Below are 26886 nucleotides of genomic sequence, written 5' to 3'. Positions count from 1 at the left end.
AATGGAATGGCGTGTCTGGTTGTTTGTTTGTTTGTGTAGTATATATTAGTTACGTCACCTCTTTCATTTCTTCTCTTATCTCCATATATTATTATATATTATATATTATTCTTCAACTTATTTATAACAAGTCAAGTATTCGGATTCCTTGTTCCTTTTATATATATTTTGCTTTTGCATGGTGGAAAGTAATCAATCACATACTTTTGACTTTTAACACAGCAAGATAAGATCTGATTCTGATAGATGTTGCTGGTGACATATGATATCATAGTAATAATGGTGATATAATATGATGATTACTCTATCTATGGCTACACATGTCCAAAAGCTTCTTCCTTCCTTGTACTATCTCATCAAACAAATCATCAACTTCTCCTGCAATTCTTTCCACTCCACATCTCAACACCTCTAAACAACTCTTCAACCTATCTACCTTTTCTTTGATATCACCTTCTCCTATTCTCTCCAACTCCACTTTCAACTCCTCCATCGCAATCCTTGCTTCTTTGAATTCAAACATAACAATCCCTCCCTGCCCATCTATTTTATCTATCTCTTCTCCCACTTTCTGCTTCAGCATTCTCATTGATACAATCAATCCAGATCCACATACCATGTTTCCTTCTTCGTGAAAACAAGAGGAAGACCAACAATAAGCAATTCCACTAAGCAAGATCATTAGCAGCAATGAGCTAACACTCCTCATTGCATAAAGCACACCTCTGAACCCACTGAATCCATTTAGTTTTGACTCCATTGATATCTTCTGGTTCATACATTCTGACAATGCTTCAATTCTTGTTTCCATTAAGCTTTTGTTCTCCTCTTCCAGTCCTAGAATCTCTCTCTCACAAACATTTATTGCCCGAATTACCTGTGCACACGCATACATATGAAGCTTATATACTTGATCAAGGCATATATGTGCATGTGTTTATGTGTTTATGTGCTTATATCAGATTAAGAGATGTTTATATAAATGACCAACCTGACGTGAAAGATCTGGAGTCAAGTGATGGTAACCATCGAAAGAAGAAGAAATATTAGAGGCAGCGGAGTAATAGTTTTCCATTCCAGAAATGGCAGATTTGAGAACATGACATGCATCCCAAAGCCTTGAGCTTTCATCCATGTACTCATCAAGCCATTTTCCACCAACAGGTAATCTAAGTTTGCGGACCAAGATGGTTAGTTGAGAATGGAAGGATTGAAGAGAAGAGATAACCTCTGAAAGGAATTGGATTGACATGAAGTTGTTGGAGAGGAAGGATTGGTGGAGTTCATTGAGCCCTTGTGTTAGGAAGTTGTAGAAGCCATTGACAGAAGAAGAAGAGGAAGAAGAAGAAGAAGAAGAAGAGTTAGTGCATGAGTTAGAACCCATCATGCAAATGAATACTATTAGGAAAAAGAGAGTGTGTGAAGTGGTTGAAAGTTGATGGAGATTGATGGGTTTATAAAGAGAAATATAGAAAAGGGAAATTAAGGAAAAAGAGTAGCTGGTTGCAGCTATCAAACAAAAGGGTAGGTTAGGAGATCAGGTTTTGTATTGGGTGCAATTATGGTTGTTTCTTATGCCAGTGGAGGGGATCATTGGGAATCTCTTTGTTTTTATTGTGAAACGGGCTTCTACTACAAACATATATATATAAACTTCTTTGTTATTCCTTGAAGGACTTAGCATAAGTGGTAAAAAGGAATATTAACAATGTTGCAGCTCTTTATATACGATATGTTGGATTGTGTTTCATTGGTGTTAAAGTTGGAGTGCTTTGACTAAGATTGATTCTGCTTCTCATTCTTCCATTTTGATTTGGTTCCCTTTTAGATTCAGTATTATTGTGTTCCTTCTCTGTCTTTCTTCCCAATGTTTTTTTAACTTGTATTAAAAAGAGAAGTGAATGATAGTGTTTAGTGTACTGAGAGGATTTTACACATAACTATGCAGATTCTTCTTTCTCCTTTAGGACCCAACATTCTATTATGGGCATTAAATTAAATCACCTTCATTTGCATGAAATATTATATTATATATATATATAACGTCTACACATATTCCCAATGATTATATTCTAGATAGCACATTACCCACATATATATGTGAAGGGTCCTTCTTTGTATGCGCAATACTCTACACACACTAATATATAAACTACTTGGCATTATTACCAAAAGTGGTAATTCCAAAACCTGCCAGCTGGATGTTCATAATCTTTACCTTATATAATTATTATTACTAGTGCGCTTGTCAATAATATTTTCCAGTTGGTTTTCATCAAATCATTTCAGAAATTAAGAACAATTCCAATGTCCAAAGTAAGGTATCTTGAAGGGACAACACACTTAAATCACTCTTTTATGTAGTTAGCTGATTTTAAGGGAAAATGCACCTTTAAAGGAAACCATATCAAATATACAATTACTCATGGATATTGATTTTGTATTATAATCTTCTTTGTCATGAGGGTATCCAAATTAAATATATATCACTATTAGAGGTATGGTTATTTCTATGTAATTGATTGATTTGACATAAAATACCATTTTTATTTTAATTAGGATATCTCTAACCACATTCATCTATGGATTTGTTCATGTCCTTAGGCTCTTAACATGTCTCATGGATTCGAAAGAGTGAAACACAGAAAGTTTCAAACAACATTCCCATAAATGGATACTAGCAAATATACAACAAGTTGCTTGTAAATGAAAGCATGAGTTTTCTTATATGGATACTAGCAAATTCTTATATGGATCAAAGGAAGGTGTAATAAAGAAAGATGTGGAGGTTGCAAAGGCGAGTGTACTGTCTCAGTGATGCTGTCATTCTAATGCATACAACCTCCAGTCCAATAATGCATGCATGCTAGAACTATTAAACATAGATGCACCTTTACCCTTCATTGGGCAAGGCATAATCAAGATACCACAGAGTTTTGTAATAAGAATTTTCCAAGTTAATATGTGCAGACATCATAAAATTGTAAATATATAAATAAACAATCTCAGCCTTAAAATAAAATTGGCTGAGTGAAAGAGAAATTAAATTATTTGTCACCAGCACACATTTTCTTGACATGAAACTACCAACTTACTTAGACTATGTCACTTGTCACCTAATGGAAATTGGTAACATTAATATGTCATTGTGGTAAATGGAACTAGAATGAAGGAATCATCACATATATCCAAACCCAATTGTAACATTTGAGAACAAAAACTGATTCTACCTCAGAAAATAATTCTGGAAAGTTCATGGACAAATACAACAGTTTAATCTGCAGGAAGTGCCCTAAAGATGTGAGGAAATTGAAGATTTTTTGGTCTCCTCAACCAGTTCAGGATTCATGACCAATTGAATGAAATAATAATAATAATAGTAACTCCTAAGAAACAAGGACTATATAGTATATACATTACTGAATGTACAAGATTAATCTGGTTGAATCATAAACCTTGCTTGTATTGCATCAAATCATGGATTTCCAATAGACATTGTTTTTCTTTGAACCATCTTAATATTATTACATCAGTTCTTATCTAATTTCCCAGTTTACTAGAGAAGCAAACTAAGAACTGAAAATAAAAAGAAAATCTAAAAGGAGAATCATTTGAGGACAAAACTTAGGTGCTAGTGGTGTTGTTCTGAGATAAAAGTACAACATGTGTAACAACAAATTATATTTTAACCAGAAAACAACAACACCAGAAGCACACATATAAGATTGTTTTGTCCATTTGTTTATTGCAGAGAAGCTGCTGCATGATTAAGTTGGATAGAATGATTTCAAGAAGAAGGATGAACCTTGGGAGGAGAGAGTCCTTTGACTCCTTTCCAAGCTGATTTCATAGAAGCAGTGGCTGAATTCATTGCAGCCTCAATATACCTTTTGGAAGCAATAGAAGCAGCTTTTTCCATCAACTTCCCCATTTTCCTAGCACTCTCAGCAGTTTCAACTAAGCTCTCCATTTCAGCTTTTGACATCATATCAAACTCTTGTTCAAACACTCTAAACTCATCCATAGCACTTTCCATCACTGAATCAAGATACTCTTCAGCTTCTTGCATTTCAACCTCAGCTTCTTCCAACTCTTTCTCTTGTTCTAATTCTGCAGCTGCCCATGCTTTATATGATTCAATCTCAAATAGCTTCATCAGATCTTCAATTGTGGATGGATCAAAGTTTTTGTCTTGTAAAGCTTGGTCTGAGAGGAAGCTGAATTGAGAGAGGAGAGCTTCCATTATTCCTTGAAGATGAAGCAGATCTAAGGTGAGTTTAGTGCAAGATAAAGTGGATGTGTAATCAATCATGTCAAGGGTGGATATTTATTTGGCCTTTATTGACTTTAAAGGTTAAATGCCACTTTTGTGCTCAATAGTTTTATTTTAAAGTTCTTATAATATTTAATAAAGTTTTTACATTGATTGATGAAAATTTAAAAGGGTAGTGGAGGCTATCCATGAAAATTTTATCTATCTGAAGGGCAGGTAATGCTTATTCTTTCTATACTCTCTTACTCAAGATAAAGGCCCCGTTTGTTTGTGATTTTTTTAAAAAGTGATTTTTAGGTTGTGTAAAAAAGTGATTACTGCATATAGATTTTGATGTAAAATAGAAGCTACTTGTTTTTTTGTTAAAATGATTACAGGTCATTTTTTTAACTCAGAAGAGTAAGCTACTCTTTGTAGCTTCTTAAAATTATATGAAAATTTGGAGTGTGTTTGTCTGAGATTATTTTTCTAACAAACATATTTTTTTATATAAAAAAGTTACTTATAACATATGAAACATAATTGTTTTGAGATTTTGGTTATTGAAAAAGTCTTATTAAAAAACATGTTATTATCTTATAAATGATTTATAAAAGAGAACATTTTTTGTTAAGAAATAATACCGAAGAAGCAGGCATGTTGTGATTTTAACTTATCTGTTTTTGATTGTTTGTTGTGACTCAGGGAAACAGAGATGATTGAAACAAGAAATAGAAGAGTGGCATTGTTTAACATTCTGTCCCTTGCAATCTGCATTGCATTTTTATGAGGTTTAGTTACACTTAGATTTATCAACAGAATTTCATTATAATGCATTAACTAACTAACTAGCTCTTGCTAAATCATCATTGCACCCCAACACCATTGGACACCCCTCATATCATAGCTGATAGCACGTCCAGGAGGAGATAAAGGGCTAATACAACAACCTCTTTACAATCTCACAATATGCCAAAGGTGGAAACTTGAACATGCAATACAAATATCAGCTTACATATTAAGATTTAAGCATTTAATTATAAATCCACACAAAATTTAGATAGTATGAATTGAACTAAGAAGAAGAGGAAAGAAGTGAGAGAATGAGCTTACATATTAAAATGGTAACACAGAATTAAGATATATAATAAAATAAGAAGGAAGGAGAGGTTTGAGTTTGAATCCCTTGAAAGGAAGAAAACACAATGGCAAGGTCAAGGCAAGTATTTGCAATGCATCATGCAGGAACTCGGTAAGATGGATCAACCATTTTCAAGATGAACAAGTTTCCTTTGTCACCTCTTGATACCCTGTTAAATTATAATGAAGAGAAGTATATGATAATGAGTATTTGATATCTACACAAGATGATAGTAAAGAAATATATAGTGCAGACAAGGTAAAAAAATGGTCTGATGAAGCTCATAAACACCTTTCCCCAATAACAATAAGTGAATGTGATTAGAATGTTGGAGTTCTTTTATCACTAGGTGTAATCTGGTAACTCACCTCAGTTCTTCATCCAAATATGTTATTTCCAGTTCACCACGGGCTCTTTCAGGCGCCTTAACAGGTATCTGCACATTTACACCATGATAAATGCATAAACATAAAATGCACATTGCTTATTATGGGGTACTTAACCCATAACAGAATCACAGTCATAGGATATTAATTTATAACTTCCACTTAAGGAAGTAATGTAATGTGCAAGGTCTTGGCTGGAGCTTGTTACATGATTAGCATTTGTCAACAATCTGGACAGAATTTCATTTTACACTTGTAATGGTTCTATTGTCATCTAGAACATTATAGAATATGATTTCAATGATAGATATTGACTCTGAAAGTCTGAATACTTACTAAGCCTGCAATTTTGAAATAATCAAACTTCACAGCCACTTTCTTTGCATTTAGAGGTGTTAAATCCGCTGTCACCTACACAGTATTGATTTCATTGGCATTTGGAAATGTAAGTGTGAATAGTTAAAATCAATTTCATCAAGTGTCACCTGGTTGAAGAATGGCCAAGATTCCATATTTTGGGCCCTGAGAGTGTCAGCATTGATTGCTTGATAGTTTGCAACAGATCTCAGAAACTTTGGTCTCTGTCATTACATTATTGAAAAAGTTAGTATAGTATATGCATAATGCAGACAGAAAATATGGATGGAAGAGGGAGGGAGGCAGAATAATTATTTTGGAATTGAGGTAGCATTTGCAATGGAATTAATGGATCTCCTGAATAAACATATGCATTTATAATATATACTATTATGCACTCTCCAATTAAAATAGTAATGGTTTTGATTATAAATATACAATAGCAGCAGGTAACAGTCATTATATTAAATGTAAAAGTATAGAGAAGGAGCAGTGATATGTAAAGATAGATTATATGCATTTATAATATTTGATTACCTTGGTTTGCAAGATTGACTGGGAAGTAGTGTATATAAGCTCCCATTTTCCATTGAGTGCATCAGATTTGAGGGGCGCCTTTATTGGATTAACTGCTTCAAGTTTGCGTGCAATCTATTTAGAAATAAATTGGAATAATGAAGAGTAAAGATGCATGTGAAGTTTGGAGTGAGTAAACATATATAGGATTGATATGAGTTGAAGTTGTTAGAAGGAAATAGTGAGTTAAAACCTGATCAATAGTGAGTTGATCCAGAGGGGTGGCTTGAGCACCACGATCAAGGGATGAAATGGCCTGAATGAGGTCTTGTTTGATGGTGTTAGCATCTTTCCCTTTGGTGAAGAAAGAAGGAAAAAATGAAACATTTGATCTCCATTTCTCAGAGATACTAAGTTGGAGATTATTGGTGTGATAGAAGAATGGTCTTCTTGTAAGTGGAAACTCAGAACCAGAATGAGTTGAAATGAGAGAGACAGAGGATAAGGCCATTGTTTCACCTATACTATACTACACAGTCACTATTATTATTATATCATTATAAAGTATAAAGTATAAACTTGTGGTGCTGGCTCACTCGTGTCCTCATACAATGTGTTTGGTAAAACTAAAACTACTTCATTAATCTAAATAAATTACTATAATCTTATAAGTCAAAGAATTTAGAAAACATAACTAGGCCAGTTCATTCTTTTGTTGAAAATCCCTTTAATCAAATATAAATTACTATAATCTGAGTTATTTTTAGAGATAGGTAACAAGACCTAACAGATAATTTCTCTTCTCTTCTCTTACTATGATTCAACGAATCATGCTTCTACTCTGACCACATCAAAGCTTCAATCTTTTCTATTTAACAACATTAATGGCTCCAATTTATTCAATCACCCACTTTAGAACTTCTCCAACTTATGCTATTTCTTCTTCTTCTTCTTCCTCCTATTCATATTCAAGAAGAAGAAGAAGAACAGAAAGCGTAGTAGTATTCTCTCAGTATAAGTTTCCCTTCAAGTCTTTGGGGGATGGATTCAACCTCAATCACATCACTCCTAGTATGTTATCTTTTCCTAATCACTTCTTTCTTTAACTTACATCTCTTTTTCATTCATCTAGGATTACAAAATTGATTTTACAGAACTGATTTTGGGAAGCTGCTTTTTTTTCATAAGCTAAAAATATAGCTTCTCAAAGTGGGTGAAGCTATTAGTATTCCCAAATATATATTCATATTTTTCTTTGATGGCTTATAATTGGATGATATTTTCTGTTTTTAAGAAGACACAACATTTCTCTTCATATATAGTGTATTACCCACATAAAAATTACATCTTCCTCTTCATTTCTTTTTGAAAGGTTCTATCCAAGAAAGAATGAATGCATTGCTATCAAGGACCAAGTTTTTTTTGAATGAAGTGGCTTCACCACTTGCGAAGCCTGGTCAAAATAGGATGCCTGATCCTGAAAATGATTTCGAACTTCAACTTATGGAAGACATATTTATGGTAGAGCAGACAATTGACCGCAGAACGCCTTATGGAACTCTTTCTCTAGCTGCTGTTATATGTATTGAGCAATTCAGCAGGTGAAACATGTGGATCATTTTATGCTTCAACTTTTTATATTCAAGTGTATGCTTCAACTTTTTATATTCAAGTGTATGCTTCAATCAATACCACTCATAAGTTTGATATATTTATAAATTCACTCCTACTTACAAAAAGTAATTGAGCTAATTCATAAGCCAAGATATTTGTAGCTACTTTCTAAGATCAAAGTTCCAATACTATTGTTTTATTTCCAACCCCGGGGAAGCTCTCTTCAACACGGTTTTGTCTTCTTAGTAATCCTTGCTTACTTCATGCATATAAGACTGATACAGAAATTAATATTTGACCTTTTGAAAATAAGATATGCAGGATGAATGGATTGACTGGGAAGAAGATGCAGAAAATTTTCAAAGCACTTGTTCCTAAATCTGTATATAGCAATGCTCGTAATTTGGTTGAATATTGCTGCTTTAGATTCTTGTCAAGGGATGCTTCTGATATTCACCCTTCCCTCAAGGTATACAATAATCTGTGTTCTTTTGATTGTTCATCTATTATTTTGTTGAAAATTACTGTGAAAAAATGAGTGGTTTCTTGGGAAATTTAAAAATCCAAAAAAAGGCAGCATTGGCAGATGAGGCCTGACTTCTGGGATTTCTTTGTTTAATCTGGTGGTAAGGTTTTTATTTTTTCTCTTTTCCAATTAATTATCAAATACTGTAATACTGAATAGGGTTCATCCTTTTATCCCAAAAAATGGTGCTTAATTCTTTTTTTCACGTTAATAGGACCCTCCATTCCAGAGGTTGATATTCTTAACCATGCTTGCCTGGGAAAATCCTTACACTGATGACATTTCCAGCAACTCAGAGAAGGCTTCTTTACAGGTTCCCTTACTTCCTTTATTTAATTTAATTCAGACATCCTGAGTGCATGTGAATGTCCTGATGATGAGATTTGGGAGTTATGTGACCAGAGAGGTCATTTTTATTATGGACCCCCTTTAGTTTCTCTATCTTAAACATAATATTTTTTTAAGTTTTAAAGGTGGTGGACATGACTTATTGAAGAGCAAGTCACTCCTAAATCTAAAATATATTTCCCCCTTCTTAATGATAACCTGGGAATTCATGAAATCAATCAACAATGACCTGATAGAACATTGAATATGGGAGTGTACAAGGATTTCTAGTTTTTTTTCCTTGGAGAATTATATTATTTCACCAAATTCTTTTATCTTTGTGATTTCAGGAGATTACTTCAAGTATGTAATGTTGGTGTGTTTTGCAGAGTAAACTTGTCACTGAAGAGGCTTTTGTTCGTATTGCTCCTGCAATTTCTGGTGTGGCTGACCGTCCCACAGTACACAATCTTTTTAAGGCTCTTGCTGGTGATCAAAAGGGCATTTCTTTGAGCTTATGGCTGACATACATTAATGAATATGTCAAGTGAGTCTGAAATGTTCATCTAGCACACCAACACTCTCATTTTATCAATTACAAGTGCTTCTAGTACACCACTACTCTCACTTTATCTTGATAGTTCACGAAAGAATAAAAAAATTATGGGTTTTCATTTTGTGTGATAAAGGGATCAAGATTTATCATGAAAAGATCTAAACTGTCCAAATTCCACAACAATGATATATGAAGTATGCTGGTGTTTAGCTCTCCCATCTTATTCTTTTGCTCACTTCTTCTGAATTTTCTCTTCGTAATGCTGCTTCAGATTCTGTGTCCAATTTTCTAATATGTTACACTGAATGTCCATGCTAAGTTCGCTGAAATAAAATGCCGTATGGGAACTTCACTTCACTTTATTCGCTTTTTTATTCTGATGCTTCCATTACATATTTACATGGTAAAAATATATGTAGTTTATAGACACTCTGCTTTCGGTGAAGTTGCCCGAGTTTTGTGGGAGTGTTGTAACATAAGATATGGTATAGTTTGTTAGTTTCATTTTTTTCCTTTCATGCTATTGCAGAACTAATGTGCTGACTTTGTACTGATATTCATGTAGAGTGCGTGAAGAACAGAAGTCATATCAGATTCCAGAGTTTCCTCAACTTTCCAAAGAGAGAATTTTATGCATTGGTTCCAACAGTAAGCGGCCTGTTCTGAAATGGGAGAATAATATGGCATGGCCAGGGAAACTCACTCTGACTGATAAAGCAATCTATTTTGAGGTATTTTATGATTGTATGGCATGTTTAGATAATATACTATCGCATAGGCTTTGGGATTTTCCTTATAGCAATGTAATAGCAAGACCCACGGATTTCTCTCCACAAAGCAGAATTATCACTTTTTATAATTTATCTTGCTTATATTCTGTAGTATGTGGCTATGTGTGCAAGTGTGTCTGATGTGATAAAAAAAAATGTGATTATCTTGTTGTATGTCAGTGTTATGACATATAAAAGTAAAGTTTCTGACATTGCTGGAACATATTTTTTCTTCTTTCTGGAACATATTTTTTCTTCTTTCTGGAACAGGGTTGAATGCTATAAGCTTATAACAACCAAAAGATATGCTTGCGTGGCTTGACTAATCACAGAACTAGGCCCATAATTTTCAACCTCTTTCTTACCATGTATTTGCTTGTAAAGAGATTGTGACTTATCACAATACTATTTTTTCTCTTTTAGGAAAAAATATTAGAGATTCTCCTTGGCAGAGTCAAGAGAATCAAAATTTCAAGTATATTAGCTAATATGGTGAATTACACCGAGACTCGGCCTAATGACTGCATGTTGCAGCAGTCAGAAGTTGGCACCATTGTAACCTAGAAAGTTTACATGTGCTACAGAATGGAGTTAAATCAACCAAATTATGCTCAGAGTCTCAGATAAACCTTTATTCACGAGATCAACTTGTTGCTACCAGAGATTGGTCCCATGGACATCCCTTCAAGTCAACAAAACATTGTTGACAAAGTATTTCAACTTCGAGGAGATGCCATTTAGCTATTAGTGATGCATATCTGAGAATTCGTTGAAATTATTAGCTATTACAGATTATTCACCTGTACTTAATAATACAATAGGATTGATTGTGGATGGATTGCTCACTTAAGTGGGGGTAAACTTGAACTTATAATGTAAAAAACTAAAAGGGATCCTATAACAAGACAAAGTAATCGCCATCTTATTTTGTTGATCTTTTCAAATCTATGTTCCAGGCAGCTGGCTTGTTGGGAGAGAAGAGAGCCATGAGATTGGATCTCACATATGATGGATTGAAGGTAGAGAAGGCAAAGGTTGGGCCTTTTGGCTCTGCACTGTTTGACTCTGCTGTTTCTGTTTCTTCTGGCTCAGAGTGAGTAAGCTTCTTCAAGGTTTCTTTATTAGTTTACCCAGTCATGGAATCGTGGTTTATATTCTTACAAAGGCTGATGAACTAACATGTTCCCAAATGGTTACCAACTTCTGAGTTTCAAAAAAGAATTTCTGGCATAACCTGCATGTTATTTTATCCCACTCATCTACCTTAATTAGTAAATATTAATGTTATTCATAAAACCCCTTCACACTATTGGGGGGGGGATAGAAGCATCTTCCCACATTCTCTCTTTCCCTTCCTTTTCTCCAATAAAGGAAGGTGTAAAAGGAGATTGGGATGTATGAATAACACAGCTCATTGACAAATGTGCACCCATGAGTTTAGAACCCCACAATTTTGTCTCTCCACTTTTGTCTGTAGCACTCTGCTTCATTTTATCATCATCGTCTTAAAATCACCCCATGTTTCTTTTTCTACTTGTATTCATACTTAGGTCAAATTGGTGGGTGCTGGAATTCATTGACTTGGGAGGTGAAATGAGGAGAGAAGTTTGGCATGCATTGATGAGTGAAGTCATTGCTTTACACAAGTTCATCCATGAGTATGGACCTGATGATTATGATGACTCATTGTTTAATGTATATGGGGCTCGCGAAGGAAAGGAAAGAGCAACGAACAGTGCGATTTCCAGTTTAGCTAGACTCCAAACCCTTCAACGTATGCGGAAGTTGCTTGATGATCCCACCAAACTTGTTCAGTTTTCATATTTACAGAGTGCACCACATGGTGATGTTGTATTCCAAACTTTAGCTGTTAATTATTGGGGAGGCCCACTGATTACAGGATTTGTAAATACCCGCAATCAGCCGGAGGCTCAATCTTCTGATGAAATAGCCGATAGCCCCAACCATGTTTTTGACATAGATGGAAGTGTCTTCTTGAAGAAGTGGATGGAATCTCCATCCTGGGTGTCTAGTGCTTCCACTAGTTTCTGGAAGAACACTTCAACAAAAGGTTTAATAATAAGTAAGAATCTTGTTGTAGCTGATGCATCACTCATAGAAAGAGCAACAGAAACAAGCAAAAAAAAGTACCGGGTTGTAGAGAAGACTCAAGCCACCATTGATGCTGCAACTCTAAAAGGCATACCCAGCAACATTGATCTTTTCAAGGTTGGGATCTTTGGTTTCTTGTCTCCTTTGATGATTTGAGTATCTTTTAGATTACACCTATGGTGCCATACAAATTAGTATTACACGCTCAATCTAAACTAGTAGTATAAACACCGTTTTGACAGTGATCTTGTTCCTGTGCAGGAGCTAATGCTTCCTTTTACCTTAACTGCCAGAAATTTTGAAAAGCTTAGGCGCTGGGAGGAGCCACACTTGACTGTTGCATTTCTTGGACTTGCCTATACAATAATTTTTAGGTATACCCACTCCTCACTTTATTTTTTGCTATTGATTATTAGTCCTTTATTGGACATTTGTGCCAATCAAAAGTTGCCATGATAATCATATTGTAGCTGGATTTTTCCTTGAGATAATTACTTGAAAGTAATCTGATGATTAAGATAAATCCTGTCCTTCCTTGCTGTTGTTATTGTTTGAGGTGATGTGTTAATTTGCCCTTTCCAGAAACTTGCTGTCATATATGTTTCCGGCGATGATGATAATTTTGGCAGCTGGAATGCTAACAATCAGGGGCCTAAGGGAGCAAGGCCGCCTTGGACGATCTTTTGGCAAAATCACAATACGTGATCAGCCTCCATCAAACACTATACAAAAATTAATTGGGTTAAAAGATGCGATGCGTGATGTTGAAAACATGCTGCAGCAAATGAACGTCTCACTTCTGAAGATGCGTGCTATTTTACTTTCTGGGCATCCGCAGGTATGAATGATATAGTATGGGCAATGAGGTTCCTGAAATTGATTGAATGAATGTTGTTGTTGTTGTTATTGTATATTATTAGTGTGATTAATGGGTGTTTAATTTGGCATGTTAATCCTTTGGCAGATAACTACTGAGGTTGCAGTGGTGCTGTTGTGTTGGGCAACCATTCTCCTGATTTTCCCATTCAAGTACATCCTTTCCTTTCTTGTCATGGACATGTTCACAAGAGAGCTCAAGTTTAGAAGAGAAATGGTTAAGAGATTCAAGGCTCTTTTAAGAGAGCGTTGGCATACTGTGCCTGCTTCTCCAGTAGCAGTTTTACCATTTGAAAATCAAGAATCCAAATCACAGTTTCACTTAAAGGAATTTGAGGATAAATCACAGGCAAATCAGATCAATGGCAACTCCAGATAGAGATATTCACACCATTTTCAGGGTTGCGTAAACTATATTATGTCAATTTCTAAATTATGTTTGTTTGATGATAAAACAGCTCAAATTGTAGAGAAACAAATGTTGTGAAAATAGGACATAAATAACTCTTGTGTTTTCACTAATTAAAAGAGAATAGCACATAACTCTTGTGTTTTCACAAATTGAAAAGGAGGACATAAACCACTGTACTTGTGAAGGGATAATAAGATTATTATTAATTTGATGGAAGTTATGAAACATGCTTCAAAGTTCAAACCTCACTTTACTCTCAATTCCTTTTTCATTCTTATCTCTTCTTACGCAAGGATATCCAAGTTTAACGCACAACATATGTTGATTAAGAAATGATTTAAGTTAAATTTATTTACATTATATGCTATTTATTTATACATATAATTAGATGTAAAAAATGAAAAACAAATTTTAGGATAGAGATGAACAAAATAGAATAACCTATTAATATTATTGTTGTGTGGCATTGAATACTTGTTCTGATCACTGTTCATCTTTTTCTTCTTTCTCCTCTCAACTTGTTCTGATCACTGTTCATCTTTTTCTTCTTTTTCTTCTCTCTCCTCTCCACACTCTCAACACTATTCATCTATGCATTCTCTCTTTTCATTTCCATCCTTTCCTCTCAACACTCTCAACACTATTCATTTCTCATTTTCCCCAACCATTTTAATTCCTTAATTACAAATTTATATTCTTTTTCTCAGGTCACTTTTCTCTTCTCTATAAACACCACGTCAATTCAAACAATAATTAACAAATTCCTCATTTTTATAACATCGGAGTCTTAGTTCTCTGTCGATGTACTTTACTCAATTTCTCATTCATAACCAAATCATCATGTTTTTACTCAAATCGTTTCACTAAATCATGTTCTTATATTGTATTCAGAGAAAGAAAAAAAGAGTTTTTTTTATATTCTGATTATTGATTTTTAAAGGATATAAAATACACATGCATAGATGTTACTCTGTATTGAATTTCCCTTAACTTTTTTCTCTTATTTGCACAGGTAAATCCACACTGGAGACATGGATTTCAAAGAAAAACTCCACTATACAAGGATATCTTCTATGAGGGATTGCAAATTTCTGATTGATTTCATTATCACTACTTACTTAGGACCCGACCTTAAGTCTCATAATCCCAAATGTTCTATTCTCCAAACACTGATTTCAGCATCATCACCATATAACTTAACTCATTTGGGACCTTCTTATCTTAGCATTTCTCTCTTGGAGAAATTATATTATTACCTCCTCAAAGATGCTTCATCTGAACTTATCTTAAATCTTGATATGTTGCATTTGTATGTAAAGGGAAAGTTGTTTTTGCAAGACTCTGACTTTACACATGATAGTCTCCAGTTCACAAGTTTCTTCCCTTTGGATCTTCATCAACAGATTTGGTACCCTGACAGCTTCAGAATTGTTAAAGGGGTTGTTTTAATTGATGATCCTCTTCTAACATGTTTCAAAGATGAGGATTTAAATAGGTTCAAGTCTTTAACTGGTGTTAGTACTTTCAAGTTAAATCTAAATGAATGCCTAGCTTTTCAAATTCGTCATTTACTAAGCAATGGCGTGAAGAAAGTGCCTGAGGCTATTCCAAATGGTGGACAGTTTCAACAATTGCATAAGAGAAAGTATAATGCTGATGATATTCCAAAAGTTCCAGATTTTCCGCGTGTTGTCCCTACTAAAGATAAGGCTATGGGAGATTGTTCCAAGACGTGCAACGCTGATGGGCCGACCATGATGCCCCTTCTTTCGGTTCCTGACATTGACACTTGTGAGAAAGATCATTCGCTTGTTTTAACAGGGACTGCCAAAAGAGGGATATTTGGTCCATCTGTTGGTGTTGTGGACATTGGTATTAGTGAAGCTGCATATCTATTCCGAGTTTCCTTACCAGGGGTCAAGAAACTTTATAGTATGTTTCTCCTCTTCGTATCTCTTAATTCTGTTACTCATTTATTCCTTTCATATGCACTATACTTCATGGTCCATACACAGACATTGTTTTTCTTTGTATCATGGTCAAAGGGCATAACTATCAACAGTGTATGTACTTATAGGCCTGTTTTATTGTTGTTGTAATATCAATAATGAAACCACTTCTTTGGCCAATCTTATGAGTGGTGTTGAGCACTACCAGAATGTTTTGTACCATCAATAAAGAGGATAAGTCTAGGACTTGAAATTCATATAAGCTGGTGTAGGCTCTTAGTATTGCATGTTTGTGTGGAGGAAGACCTTCTTTAATAAGAATATGAAGTTTTTAATGCTGTGTCATTAGTTTCAATATATGTAAATGACATTTTAAGAATTACTAGTGCTGGCAATGAACAGGATATTCTATAACTATGAGATACTTCGAATGACATGGCACTAATTCATTTTATCTCATGTTTACAGTATAAGATTATTATATGCTCTTTCTCCTGCAGATTTTAGAAAATCTAGCTATCTTCATCTGATTATGAATTCATAGCTGTCAGTCCTTGAAGAATTCTATTTTTCTTTTCATAATTTGTCAATGAATTCTTATCATACTTCGCTGCAGATCATTTCAGTTGTGAGATTGAATCTGATGGGAGGGTTGAGATCAGAGGGTTGTTAGGTGGTGGAAGAAGTATAATGAAACAATCACGTGTTTTCGAGATGAAAACCCGACAATTATGTTCTCCTGGACCATTCACGCTTTCATTCAGTCTTCCAGGGCCTGTTGATCCAAGACTCTTTACACCCAACTTCAGGTCTGATGGCATTTTTGAAGGGGTAGTAATAAAGCACTAGTTATCTTAGATTTTGTAAGTAGTTAGTACTTGTAATGTTCATAAAGAAAGAGCAAGAACCAGATTTATGATACTAAGGGAATAGAATGATGTAGTGAGTGTAGTAGTTGAAAGAGCATGTATGTGCAAACAAATACTTATCAATTTCCTGCCACATGGCCTAATCTCAATTCTCAACTATCATTCCTTTCATATTGTTTTCTTCTTTATCATATTTCCATATTTACATAGGACTCATTTGTACTGAGTATTGTTTTTAATAGATTAATCTCTTACGAATTGACATGTGGAGTGATATAGTATGAATTTTGGTATAATTAAGTGTTTAAGGGTTTCTTCACATCATATGTGTAAATAACTAATCCATTTCAGGTTGCATAATTATCTCTTTCAATAAGTATTGTTTAAGAGTCGAATCTTTACCACTTTCAGTCTAGTATAATATATGAAGATTTAGTGGAATCTTAAACCACTAGACCAATATTTGATATTGTATAAAACAACAAATTTGAACCACTGAATTTATATATATTGATTAGGAACATAGGTAATGGTTTTATTTTTCACTTTTTTGTAGTTTTTACTTGCCACTTTTTTTTAGAGTAAACAATATAGCAAACATACATACATATTGCACTTTGCTCTCAACTATCCTTCTTTCTGACATGGATACATTTAAATTCTTATTTTTAGAGGCACTTAGAGAGAAGGGTTAAGGAGTATACAGCTAAAAAAGTGTAACTAAATTATCCCTTGGTTGGACATTAGTAACTGTATATGTTTTACAGACTCTGATGCTTAAAGAACCCATGACTCTACATATAATATCATACACTTAAAGGAATACAAGTGATGGTTCTTTTGACATCTCAAGACTAATTTTGTTTTGTTAGCTGACCCCTTTGGGATCAATTTCATTCTTCATATATAATACCTTACTGGATAGTGGTCTGCCAACTTCCTTTCTGGCTTTGACCTCTTACCCACCGGAACTTTACATGGCACTTCGAAGATCGAAGTAAAAATAAAACGTATTAACTTTTGTTGGAAGATTCTTCCTTTTCTTTCCGACCAAAACTTTTCATACGACACCGTTAAGATGTAGTCTCCTATGGATTGAGGAATCGAATCCTTCTTCATTAGGAAACATCTCAGTATCATCAAAATGTGGCATCATGGAGAAAATCCAAAGAGACTAATAGCATGCAAAATCCCAGCAGCAAGATTTCACTATGCAAATCATCACCTGAAGAAGCTGCACCGAAGAAATAATGAAGAAGAAAAAAATTATGGGTGATGAAACTAATTCTGCATAATAATTGATTACTTTGAAACTAGAGTGTATCAGAATCAAAAGTGCCCTATCAGGTCGAAGGACCATTCAATTATGAAGAAAACAACTCCAAAAATTCTAACAGCACAGCCCCCTCCCAAAAAAGTATTTCTCAAAATGTCATATTAAACATTGTGCAAATACAAAAATCTTATTGATGAAATGCATAAAGAAACTAAGTAACAATTCTACAGTAAGGATTAGCAGTTCCAAAAAAAAAAACAAAGACTTCAAGAGGATTTTAAATAATATGTTGTCAGAAGCATTAGGTAAATCTTATATATTCTAACTAGTTAAGCCAGACAAACTTACAGAAAGAGGATGGAGCAAGTAACTCAGACACCACTTTCTTAGATGTTTCATCACCCTGGCGAAGCTTGGAGACGCTGGACAAATCATCTATTGGTGATGGATCTGGTGCTTCCACTCTTGTGTGGCCGGAAGAATGTGAGGTAGGAGCAGCAGCAAGAGGAGAATAAGATTTTGGTGAAGGGGTTGAGTGATATATGAAGCCACTGTATGGACAAGGATCTGGAGGATGAGCAGTCGCGATAGAAGGTGCAGGTGAGGATACTTCACAGTCAAAACAAGGAGGTTGCTCAGAAGTTGCTGGGGATATTGGAGAGTAAGAAGGAGCACGATATGGTGAAGCCGGTGGTTTAGAGTGATCGCTGAACTGTGGGGATGAAGCAGGTGAAGGAGAAGGTGAGATAGCATGCATCGTATCATTTAGCAAAGAAGATAACTTGATATCTTTGACTTTGCCAAACATTGAGTTGTCAAGGCCAAGATTTTTTGCAGAAGAGTTTCTTATTGTTTGGGCTAACTGTTTCAACCTTTGGGGCAAGAGACCCCCAAAGCCTGACATGACTGAAGCCTGCACTGATACTGGAGGAATTAATGTTGAACCATTTCCATTTGTGAATAGCACATACACACACTGCACAAAAAGTAATAGGGCGTTAGATATCAGTGCAAACAGTTTGGTAGAAGCTTATCAGCAATCAGTGAATGGACTCAAATCCAACTTCTATAATGTTTTGATGTTTTTATTTTTATATCACCAGTGAAATAACAAACCTTCATTCTAATTCAACTCAAGGATTAAGGTTACCTTAGTAAATTCTAAGCATTTAAACTGTGCTCTACGAAAATATATAATTTTCACTTACTCAAACAGGTACACCATACACCTGTAGAATATCATTTATCACCAAGGTCAACTACATAATGAGTCTTTCTTATGCGCTAAACTTCTGCATCCTTTCATTTCGAAATTAAAAAATAGAAGTTTTGCTTTCTTCTTCCATGATTGGTGCAGTAAATTGTGCACAAGAAATAAAAAACTGATAAGAAAAGTTTGTTCTAATTAATTCAATCTGAGTCTGACAGAAACCATAAATACATAAAAACTTCAGGGGTTTAAGCAAAGTGGCACTTCTAAAGCAAAAATCGCAACAAGCCATATAACAACTGAAACAGCTTATGAGACCACACCTCGTCAAACTTCAGCTGCAATCCAAACTTCAATTCATCCTTGAAGGCAGTAAAGTTATCCAGTACATCGGATATCGAATTATCGAGAGTAAAATTAAACAGAACCTGTGGTATCTGCCAAATAGAAGCAGACTGCACCGGTATTACAGTAATCCCACTGGGAATCTTCAATATCTCAAATAGAGATGCATTCCCAAATATTGATGTTGTCAAAGTCAGGTTGGATTGCTGGAGGTATAGCTCAATTAATGATGACCTCAGCACACTCAACGACACCGGATTTATTGAAACATTCATTGGATCAGAGAGAACACCAATGACCACATCTGTCCAGTTAGGTTCAACACTTTGGTGCATGGATAGGATAGCCACCTGTTAAGAGCAAATAGCTTATAAGCCGCTTTCTATGCCTAAAGAGAGTCTTACGAAAACACACAAGCAGAAACTTGGTTCAAACCTTTGTATGTGGCAGACCTATTTCACCATATATATCATATTCTAATCTTTCAATGTATGGAATAAGCTGTGAAACTGGTTTTTCCAGTTTGAAGGACGCCTGAACAGTAGCTGTAAATATTCCCAATGAACAAAACATATGAATAACAGTTGAACGATACACATGTATTGCACAGAACAAAAGATATGAACAACAAAAGGATTTTATTTTCACCTATACAAAGTCACAACCTAATATAATTTACTAATGTTGGCGGTAGTACAACAATGCTAAGTCATCGATGCATTGGTGTAAGACAACAATGGTTATGCTGGTCAGATGCTATGTTTAGAATGATGTGCTGAACTTGTTCAATTCTCAAATTGTTGCAACTTAAGAAATTAATGCTTTAGACTGAACATTAATCACAAGTATTCAGCAATTCACTCACAACATTGCAAAATCTTTTATTTTAAAGGCAAAGTTTTTTTCTTTAGGGGAGGGGGATAGTGTAGTTGTCTTCATGCAGCTGATGTGACTCTTGGGGCAAACATGGCAAAATCTAATTTTGATAAACAAATCATCAACAAAATAGACAATAGATAGAATCATAAGAATATCAAAACTAAATAACCAAAATGTAAAATTGAAGAATTCTCATTTGGTAAAAGCATGAAGCAAAACCATCCAAAACAAAAAGCCATGATAAAAAATAGAATTTTTTTAAAAGGGTAGTGAAGGGATCAGTAAATAACTAACCACTGTGTTTAATTTGATCTTTAGCATCAAAGCTTAATTTGATGTTGTAGTTAGGAAGAATCCAAAAGAGGGAAGAAAAGAAAGCAGAGAAAGTAATGAAGAGAATGAAGAGACACTTGAAAGTGAATGTTGGAAGAAGAAAGGAACATCCATTGCACACAGTTCCAGAAGAATCTGAAGCCTCACCCTCTTGCTGCTCTTCAAATTTACCCATTTCCAGAGCATCTGGAAGAAGGTTAAAGAAGAAAAGTGTTTATTTCACTGCTTCTTCTCTTTCACTCTCTCTCTCTCTCTCTGTGTATAAATCAGTAATTTTATCTTTAATCTTCTTTTATTACAGATACTATAATTTACCCAACGTTGAGGAGAAGCAATACTGAAAAACAAAGAAAAAGCCAATATATATCTGAGGGACTTAATATTCACTTTAATTTTATTCTCTATACTGCTAAAATATATAGTATTAATTTTATTATTCCAACGGTTATTGTTCTCATGGTTTGCAATTTAAGTTGACTTTGTTTTGTTTCATCTTTTTTGCCTTTAGAATTAATTAATTAATTAATTAATTAATCATAATTGATTGCACAATCCCTCTTCTGTGTGAGGAAGAAGCTAAGAAATAGAGTAGTGAACACCAACCACGTGGACAATGGAGAAGTTTTTATATCTTTTGCTTTTGAAAACCAATGAGATTGATGATATATATATATAATTATATAATTATATGCACGTTGTGATTGTCAGAACTAAAGATTGCACAGCAATCAGACAGCAACTATTATTTGGATTGGCACATGAAATACAGAAACTATATGATCAAACTTACCACTTAAATAACTAGTTCAAACTTCAAAAGTTATAAATTAAAATCTTATGGGGTTAATTAAGTGGTAAATTAGGAGTATACATTATTCCTTTGAATTTATCAAATTAGAGTTTTCATTATTACTTTGATATTTTATTTATCCCTTGCATTGGACTTTCACTACCTCTTGAAGAAGCATTGGTAATAAATTAGTTTTATCCACTAATTAACCAAGTTGGAAATGAGAAGCGTGTGGGTTTGGAAAGAGTGACGCAAGAGAAGAGAGTTTGGTGCAACACCATGAACATGACCATGACCATGACCATGAGGAAGAGAAAGATAACATCCAACCACCATGAATGAATTTGATAGTACGTAGCAACCTTCATGGTAGTTGGAGTATTGTTGAGACATGCTTGTCCTCTCATACCAAGCTAACATAAACTCAGGATAATATACATCTCTCGTTTGGGATAATATACATCTCTCAGGATAATATCATCTATTTATTAAAGCTCCATCAAGAGAAAATTGAACCTTCAAATTTTGATAGAAACGAAGTGTAATAATATCTAGACCAATTAAAACTGTATTCCCAATAATTTGAATTTCTATAAGTTACAGAAATGGCTAAACAGCAGCACTTCCCTGTTAACCACTTCGGCCTAGTAAATAGAAATCTATCACATTACATATGCTGCATATCTTGTAAAATCTTCAACATTCTTAAAAAGAGGTACTAAGCACATTCAACATCTGAATCATCAGGCCCATCAATGTAAAGTTCAAAATCATCAGAACTCCACCTGCAAATCAAGTGAAGTCGAAATGTAGCCATCTTGATTCCCAGCAAACGCTGTAAAGAATAACAGTAAAGATATCAGCATGTCAAATTTCCTGTCTTATACAGCAAAACATGAATTGTAGACAACATTCTCATAGTGCCCCAATTACAGATACTTTGACTGTAGTGGTAATATTTAAATTGACACAGGAAATGTACGATAGAAGTGGAGGATGAAAATGCATCCTTTTTGTTGATAGAAACATAATATTATATGGGAATTTGCATAATTACATAAATAGGATGACAATTTGCATAATTACATAATTACATAAATTGCATAAATGATACTACACATAATGGTCATGCTCAAAGCCTGTCAGTCTCTTTGAGATGCATGCTTATTACCGACTGAAGTTATCCATTACTGCTGCCGAAGAGATGTAAAAGAGTATTGGCAATATAAAGAAAAAACAAAACCAAGAGCTACAATCTCATGCATGTGTTGCCTACAACAAAATGCCAATCAATGTGGGTAGTAACTCACCACAAAAAATGAAGAGGGGCGGAGGAAAATAACATTCTTAGTTTTCAAATAGTCTTAGTAAAAAAATCATCCTACTCTAAAAGTAGATAGGCAAAACAGTTGCCATGGATCATTTAAGAAGTAAATAGTATAAAAGACACGAACTAACCAGTATGCGAGCTGCCTCGGGTGACAAAGGCTTCCCCTCCTCACAAACAACGTAATCAGAAACAAGCTCCACAACTCCTTCAAAATTTAGAAAAATCAATCATGCATGTCCATTAACGACAGGTACATTTAAACTATAATTATGGAGCACGCAATAGCACACCTTTATTTAATCTAACAGGCATGCCTTGCTTCCGGAGAAAGGGTTCCATCTCATGTGTGAACTGCTCTAGAGGGCCCTCTTTGAGATCAACCTGAAACACTCAGATCAAGAAAGTATGAGTTTTATTTATAAACTAGAATACATGTCACTCGCATTAGGACCTAAAATATATGGTGGGCAAATGGTCTCTACTGAGTACTGATGCAAGATAATTATGGGTTCAAAAAGAAGTCACAGCAACACATCCATTAGAATGAAATTATGCAACTATAAATCAAGTGGTTTTTCCAATGGCTTATGTTACAAGGTACTTGAATGAAAAGTTGCTATGCAAAAAATGAACGATGTTCTGAATACCTTTTCAGTGGCAACAGTTCCAGTTCTTGCAAAGTCATATTCCTCAAACCCGTTAAATAGCCTGCAAAAGTAGTTTCAAGCAAAAAAATAACATTACCCATTAGAACTTATCCTCATGCGGTCCACTTATCTTCATCCCTTGGGGCTAGAGGTTACGAAACCATTTCAGAAATAGAACATAATTCTTTCTTCCTTATTTTGAATCAAATTTACTATTATTCGTTCAGACTAGTTGATAGACACTCGGGTAAAGTAATCACAGTTTCTAGTGAAAAGACGACATACATTAGATTATTAATAAAAAAGATAACTAACTAAAAGGCTATTGAAGTAAAAACAAGGAATCATATCATTTAAGGGAAACTAACTAATCCTTGATGTTGGACTTCATTCAGTTCATTGCATTCACACATCTTTTGTTTCAAAATTTACACCAAGCCCCTTAAGAGACGGGAGTAATGATAACTTCAAAACATAATTTCTGAAATAAGTGTTGGGTGTAACTACGCAAAAACTCAAGACATTGTAGTTGCATTATAGTATACGGTTTCTTATGTTCCCGAACAATATTTAAACAACATAAAAGTTTGTCTAAACTATGTTAATTCGGCAAGGAGTTGAGGGAAAAAATAGTTATATTATTATTGGTAAAAGATATGAGTTTTGTTTACCTTTCAACTTCTTCTTTAGGCAAATTGGTAAAAACCATTCCAGCATCTCCGCGCAGTAGCTAAGTAATAATAATAATAATAATACATAAATAAAAAGATTGAAAAAAGAAAAAAGAAATGAAAAGGAAAATTGATGGTTGGGAATAGAGAACCTTAGAAAGCTTATGAAGATTGGGTTTAAGCTCATGAGAGGGAGATCGACCTAGAGCAACTTGCATGACTTTGTTAGAACCCAAGAAGAATCTGCTATTCGATTTCAATTGGTCCCTAAACTCCTTCAATTTCTGATTCCTCATATTCTCAAATGAGAATACGTAAACTGAGTTGTATTCCTCAGCAGCATCTTTTATTGAGTTCACTATTCCTTCCTTATGATCCCTTCCCTTTTTCTTCGTCTTCGATAATGTAACTGCTCAACACAAATACAAATAATAATATCATCTTCATCTTCACCTTCACATAGGAAGAAGAAGAATAGTAGGAAGTGTAACACATACCTTGTTTATTTCTCTTGGATTTAGGCATTTTCAGTCTCCTTCGTTATACCTGCTTTCTTTGCAAATACAAACTCTACTCTAGTGTAGGGTTTGAAGGTTTATCTTTTTATACGTGTGCTGTGGTATGGGATGGGCTTTTCATGTTGGGCTTTTCATATTGGGCTTTATTGTTGTTTAAAATAAAAGTGTATCCAATAATAATATAATAAAAAGAAATAAAAAGTGAAAGAGAATTGTGGGAATTGGTAGAAGAAGATGGATTTGTCAAGAGTGAGAGTGGCGTTGGCATCCAAAACCTACGATAAACTCGCTGATATCTGCGATGACCTCATGCTTCAGGTTTATATTCATCCATTCATTCTCTCTTACTTATCAATTTCAATGTTCAATTCCAATTCATATTCATATTTAGGGTTTCTTATGTGTTGAATCAGGTTGCAGCGGATGGCATTGCTTATGAGGAGGAGTGGCCCTATGCTCTTCATCTTTTATCTCATTTTTATGTTAATGACATGTTTGTATTCTCACTCTTCATACATTCCTTGATAAGATAAGATAAGATAAACTATTTTCATAACCTCTTGTAAACATTTGCAGTAATAGTGCTCGCTTTCTTTGGAAATCAATACCTTCTTCAATCAAAGAAAGCCAGCCTGAAGTTGCTGCAGTATGGAAAATTGGTCAGCGGTTGTGGTTACGTGATTATACTGGACTCCATGAGGCAATCCACGCCTTTGACTGGACTCAAGATCTCCAACACCTGGTTGCTGCTTTCTCAGGCAAGCAACCGTTTAAGATTTCCGTCTCTTTTATTTTTAGCAGAGTCACATAAGTAATGTACAAACACTAGTAATTTCATTTAATCTGTAGTCTGTACCAATTATCATTGGTTTTAAGTAATATATCCTATATTGTGAAAAGCTACCTATGCCATGCTTTAGCATGTTATAAATGAAAGCAATTGCCTATCTTTAGAATTTGCGATGGAAACAAAATTGTATTGTACTTTGAACTTGGAAGGTCAGTGATGGCCAACCTATTTTTTACTAGCTTTATCTTTCCATATGTGTGTGTAAGTGAAAAAAAAGGGAATGATTAATTTTTTAGGCCAAAGTGTACAGGGATGGAGATGCCATGGATATCTTAACTTGCATGAAATGTAGTGATGTACCACTCTGGCAGTAACTTCTGTAATTGTTTTATTGAATATTATGTTTCTTGGTTTTGAATTTTTCTTAATAATAGTTTGAGTTCATAAGTCTTCTTCATCTATATTTGTTTTAATGTTCAGTACTCAGTATGGTGGAAGTATTAATATGTACTAACTACCAACGAACTGTTTTCAGAACTTTACACAAGGAAGATGTTTCAGCTGCTTCTCTCTGCTTATTCTACAATAAGCATTCACGACACTGCCTTATTTCTGGGAATGAATGAGGATGATGCTACAAACTGTAAGCATTTTTGTGCTCACTAGGGGGAAGATGCAATTCTGCCAATTTTCTCTCCATCCCTCTATGCTAAACATTTTTCATTGTATAATTGTAGATGTACTACAGCAGGGTTGGACTGTGGACCATGCGTCTAAGATGCTTACTGTGAAGAAGCAACCTATTGTGACAGAGCAGAAGCTAGATCCTAGCAAACTGCAGCGGCTTACAGAATATGTCTTCCATCTTGAGCATTGAAGTCTTGATGGGGTCAAAAGAAATAGATGTTATCTAAAGTGATGAAATTAGATTTTAAGGCTTTCTTTTCAAATTGATTACTATCTTGTTGAAGGAGCGACAACTTGCATAGTTGCATAGTTGCATATATACTGTGGATAATTTTGGAGAACAAGGGTGATCATTTTGTTGTGTTTGAACTTGAGCACTGATTACATGACATATGCACCTCATTTCCCCATACTAACTATTAAGCTATAAATTTGCATATTGTGATGATAAAGTATTAGTCTTTGAGGATTAGATAAAGTGTCTGTATATATCTGAGTACAGTGAATATTTTTGAACTAGTTTGACTCTTATTAGCACGAGGATGATACTAATAACGAATAAGTAATGTCCAATACTCAGATATAGTGGATTTAGGAGTCCTACTTCCTAGCGTAATAAGAATACGTAAGTGTATGGGCTCATAGGTTTTAGGTTAAAATGTAGTATTAAATCTACTTATTTATGTTTTTTCACTTTGCCGATGGAAGAATGTCATAGCACATGGGTTAAGATCTTCCAACAAGTGG

The 26886-nt window shown here is 34.5% G+C and overlaps 8 protein-coding genes across 13 annotated transcripts; 3 read left to right on the top strand and 5 right to left on the bottom strand.

The window, feature by feature from the left end:
- LOC109345696 lies at nucleotides 305-1495 on the bottom strand. Its single transcript, XM_019584848.1, has 2 exons — nucleotides 992-1495; nucleotides 305-877 (listed from the first exon to the last, which is right to left on the bottom strand). The coding sequence occupies exons 1-2, from the start codon at nucleotides 1385-1387 to the stop codon at nucleotides 305-307; spliced, it is 969 nt and encodes a 322-aa protein (XP_019440393.1). The 5' UTR covers nucleotides 1388-1495.
- Nucleotides 1337-26573, top strand: LOC109345699 (COP9 signalosome complex subunit 8). 2 transcript variants are annotated; one of them, XM_019584853.1, is made up of 6 exons: nucleotides 1337-1354; nucleotides 24889-24980; nucleotides 25076-25155; nucleotides 25239-25420; nucleotides 25988-26095; nucleotides 26190-26573. In XM_019584853.1, the coding sequence occupies exons 2-6, from the start codon at nucleotides 24897-24899 to the stop codon at nucleotides 26327-26329; spliced, it is 594 nt and encodes a 197-aa protein (XP_019440398.1). In that variant the 5' UTR covers nucleotides 1337-1354; nucleotides 24889-24896; the 3' UTR covers nucleotides 26330-26573. The 2 variants fall into 2 exon arrangements, with proteins under 2 accessions (XP_019440398.1, XP_019440397.1); XM_019584852.1 differs by lacking the exon at nucleotides 1337-1354 and having other exon boundaries at nucleotides 24846-24980.
- LOC109345701 lies at nucleotides 3405-4305 on the bottom strand. Its single transcript, XM_019584854.1, has one exon. The coding sequence runs from the start codon at nucleotides 4241-4243 to the stop codon at nucleotides 3788-3790; it is 456 nt and encodes a 151-aa protein (XP_019440399.1). The 5' UTR covers nucleotides 4244-4305; the 3' UTR covers nucleotides 3405-3787.
- LOC109345698 (probable plastid-lipid-associated protein 4, chloroplastic) lies at nucleotides 5217-7187 on the bottom strand. 2 transcript variants are annotated; one of them, XR_002107435.1, is made up of 7 exons: nucleotides 6906-7187; nucleotides 6674-6787; nucleotides 6265-6360; nucleotides 6116-6190; nucleotides 5762-5829; nucleotides 5392-5562; nucleotides 5217-5289 (listed from the first exon to the last, which is right to left on the bottom strand). XR_002107435.1 is itself a non-coding variant. In XM_019584851.1 (6 exons), the coding sequence occupies exons 1-6, from the start codon at nucleotides 7161-7163 to the stop codon at nucleotides 5490-5492; spliced, it is 684 nt and encodes a 227-aa protein (XP_019440396.1). In that variant the 5' UTR covers nucleotides 7164-7187; the 3' UTR covers nucleotides 5349-5489. The 2 variants fall into 2 exon arrangements, 1 of the variants encoding a protein (XP_019440396.1); XM_019584851.1 differs by lacking the exon at nucleotides 5217-5289 and having other exon boundaries at nucleotides 5349-5562.
- LOC109345689 lies at nucleotides 7440-13955 on the top strand. 3 transcript variants are annotated; one of them, XM_019584839.1, is made up of 12 exons: nucleotides 7440-7723; nucleotides 8025-8253; nucleotides 8588-8735; nucleotides 9007-9105; nucleotides 9509-9666; nucleotides 10241-10406; nucleotides 11402-11538; nucleotides 11996-12674; nucleotides 12819-12931; nucleotides 13140-13395; nucleotides 13522-13640; nucleotides 13684-13820. In XM_019584839.1, the coding sequence occupies exons 1-12, from the start codon at nucleotides 7537-7539 to the stop codon at nucleotides 13709-13711; spliced, it is 2319 nt and encodes a 772-aa protein (XP_019440384.1). In that variant the 5' UTR covers nucleotides 7440-7536; the 3' UTR covers nucleotides 13712-13820. The 3 variants fall into 3 exon arrangements, with proteins under 3 accessions (XP_019440384.1, XP_019440383.1, XP_019440385.1); XM_019584838.1 differs by having other exon boundaries at nucleotides 13522-13955; XM_019584840.1 differs by lacking the exon at nucleotides 7440-7723 and having other exon boundaries at nucleotides 8137-8253; nucleotides 8580-8735; nucleotides 13522-13955.
- On the bottom strand, nucleotides 7950-24728 carry LOC109345697 (mRNA turnover protein 4 homolog). Of its 2 annotated transcripts, XM_019584850.1 has the most exons (8): nucleotides 24642-24728; nucleotides 24297-24553; nucleotides 24145-24203; nucleotides 23474-23534; nucleotides 23117-23207; nucleotides 22955-23031; nucleotides 22191-22331; nucleotides 7950-7980 (listed from the first exon to the last, which is right to left on the bottom strand). In XM_019584850.1, exons 1-7 carry the CDS (start codon nucleotides 24667-24669, stop codon nucleotides 22215-22217), a joined length of 690 nt encoding a protein of 229 aa, XP_019440395.1. In that variant the 5' UTR covers nucleotides 24670-24728; the 3' UTR covers nucleotides 7950-7980; nucleotides 22191-22214. The 2 variants fall into 2 exon arrangements, with proteins under 2 accessions (XP_019440395.1, XP_019440394.1); XM_019584849.1 differs by lacking the exon at nucleotides 7950-7980 and having other exon boundaries at nucleotides 22049-22331.
- LOC109345693 (increased DNA methylation 3) lies at nucleotides 14414-16808 on the top strand. The gene is made up of 3 exons (XM_019584844.1): nucleotides 14414-14552; nucleotides 14858-15777; nucleotides 16411-16808. Exons 2-3 carry the CDS (start codon nucleotides 14877-14879, stop codon nucleotides 16641-16643), a joined length of 1134 nt encoding a protein of 377 aa, XP_019440389.1. The 5' UTR covers nucleotides 14414-14552; nucleotides 14858-14876; the 3' UTR covers nucleotides 16644-16808.
- LOC109345690 lies at nucleotides 17371-20938 on the bottom strand. Its single transcript, XM_019584841.1, has 5 exons — nucleotides 20668-20938; nucleotides 19930-20039; nucleotides 19473-19844; nucleotides 18288-18915; nucleotides 17371-17897 (listed from the first exon to the last, which is right to left on the bottom strand). Exons 1-5 carry the CDS (start codon nucleotides 20879-20881, stop codon nucleotides 17803-17805), a joined length of 1419 nt encoding a protein of 472 aa, XP_019440386.1. The 5' UTR covers nucleotides 20882-20938; the 3' UTR covers nucleotides 17371-17802.

Source organism: Lupinus angustifolius, chromosome LG04 (assembly GCF_001865875.1).
Source record: "Lupinus angustifolius cultivar Tanjil chromosome LG04, LupAngTanjil_v1.0, whole genome shotgun sequence".
Taxonomy (NCBI): domain Eukaryota; kingdom Viridiplantae; phylum Streptophyta; class Magnoliopsida; order Fabales; family Fabaceae; genus Lupinus; species Lupinus angustifolius.
The sequence above is the reverse complement of the archived record's forward strand: the minus strand, read 5'-3'. Positions and strand labels throughout refer to the sequence as shown.

Coding starts and splice junctions, on each gene's coding strand:
- LOC109345696 (XM_019584848.1), bottom strand. CDS start 1,387: ATGATGGGTTCTAACTCATGCACTAACTCTTCTTCTTCTTCTTCTTCT. Junction 878..991: donor CTCCAGATCTTTCACGTCAG/GTTGGTCATTTA, acceptor GCGTGTGCACAG/GTAATTCGGGCAATAAATGT.
- LOC109345701 (XM_019584854.1), bottom strand. CDS start 4,243: ATGGAAGCTCTCCTCTCTCAATTCAGCTTCCTCTCAGACCAAGCTTTA.
- LOC109345698 (XM_019584851.1), bottom strand. CDS start 7,163: ATGGCCTTATCCTCTGTCTCTCTCATTTCAACTCATTCTGGTTCTGAG. Junction 6,788..6,905: donor ATCAACTCACTATTGATCAG/GTTTTAACTCAC, acceptor ATTTCTAAATAG/ATTGCACGCAAACTTGAAGC. Junction 5,563..5,761: donor TATTTGGATGAAGAACTGAG/GTGAGTTACCAG, acceptor ATAATTTAACAG/GGTATCAAGAGGTGACAAAG.
- LOC109345689 (XM_019584838.1), top strand. CDS start 7,537: ATGGCTCCAATTTATTCAATCACCCACTTTAGAACTTCTCCAACTTAT. Junction 8,254..8,587: donor TGTATTGAGCAATTCAGCAG/GTGAAACATGTG, acceptor TAAGATATGCAG/GATGAATGGATTGACTGGGA. Junction 13,396..13,521: donor TACTTTCTGGGCATCCGCAG/GTATGAATGATA, acceptor ATCCTTTGGCAG/ATAACTACTGAGGTTGCAGT.
- LOC109345693 (XM_019584844.1), top strand. CDS start 14,877: ATGGATTTCAAAGAAAAACTCCACTATACAAGGATATCTTCTATGAGG. Junction 15,778..16,410: donor AGGGGTCAAGAAACTTTATA/GTATGTTTCTCC, acceptor ACTTCGCTGCAG/ATCATTTCAGTTGTGAGATT.
- LOC109345690 (XM_019584841.1), bottom strand. CDS start 20,881: ATGGGTAAATTTGAAGAGCAGCAAGAGGGTGAGGCTTCAGATTCTTCT. Junction 20,040..20,667: donor AGATCAAATTAAACACAGTG/GTTAGTTATTTA, acceptor GAATATTTACAG/CTACTGTTCAGGCGTCCTTC. Junction 17,898..18,287: donor ACTTGCTCCATCCTCTTTCT/GTAAGTTTGTCT, acceptor TCTTCGGTGCAG/CTTCTTCAGGTGATGATTTG.
- LOC109345697 (XM_019584850.1), bottom strand. CDS start 24,669: ATGCCTAAATCCAAGAGAAATAAACAAG. Junction 24,554..24,641: donor ATCCAAGAGAAATAAACAAG/GTATGTGTTACA, acceptor TGTGTTGAGCAG/TTACATTATCGAAGACGAAG. Junction 24,204..24,296: donor ATCTTCATAAGCTTTCTAAG/GTTCTCTATTCC, acceptor ATTATTACTTAG/CTACTGCGCGGAGATGCTGG.
- LOC109345699 (XM_019584853.1), top strand. CDS start 24,897: ATGGATTTGTCAAGAGTGAGAGTGGCGTTGGCATCCAAAACCTACGAT. Junction 25,421..25,987: donor CCTGGTTGCTGCTTTCTCAG/GCAAGCAACCGT, acceptor AACTGTTTTCAG/AACTTTACACAAGGAAGATG. Junction 26,096..26,189: donor TGAGGATGATGCTACAAACT/GTAAGCATTTTT, acceptor GTATAATTGTAG/ATGTACTACAGCAGGGTTGG.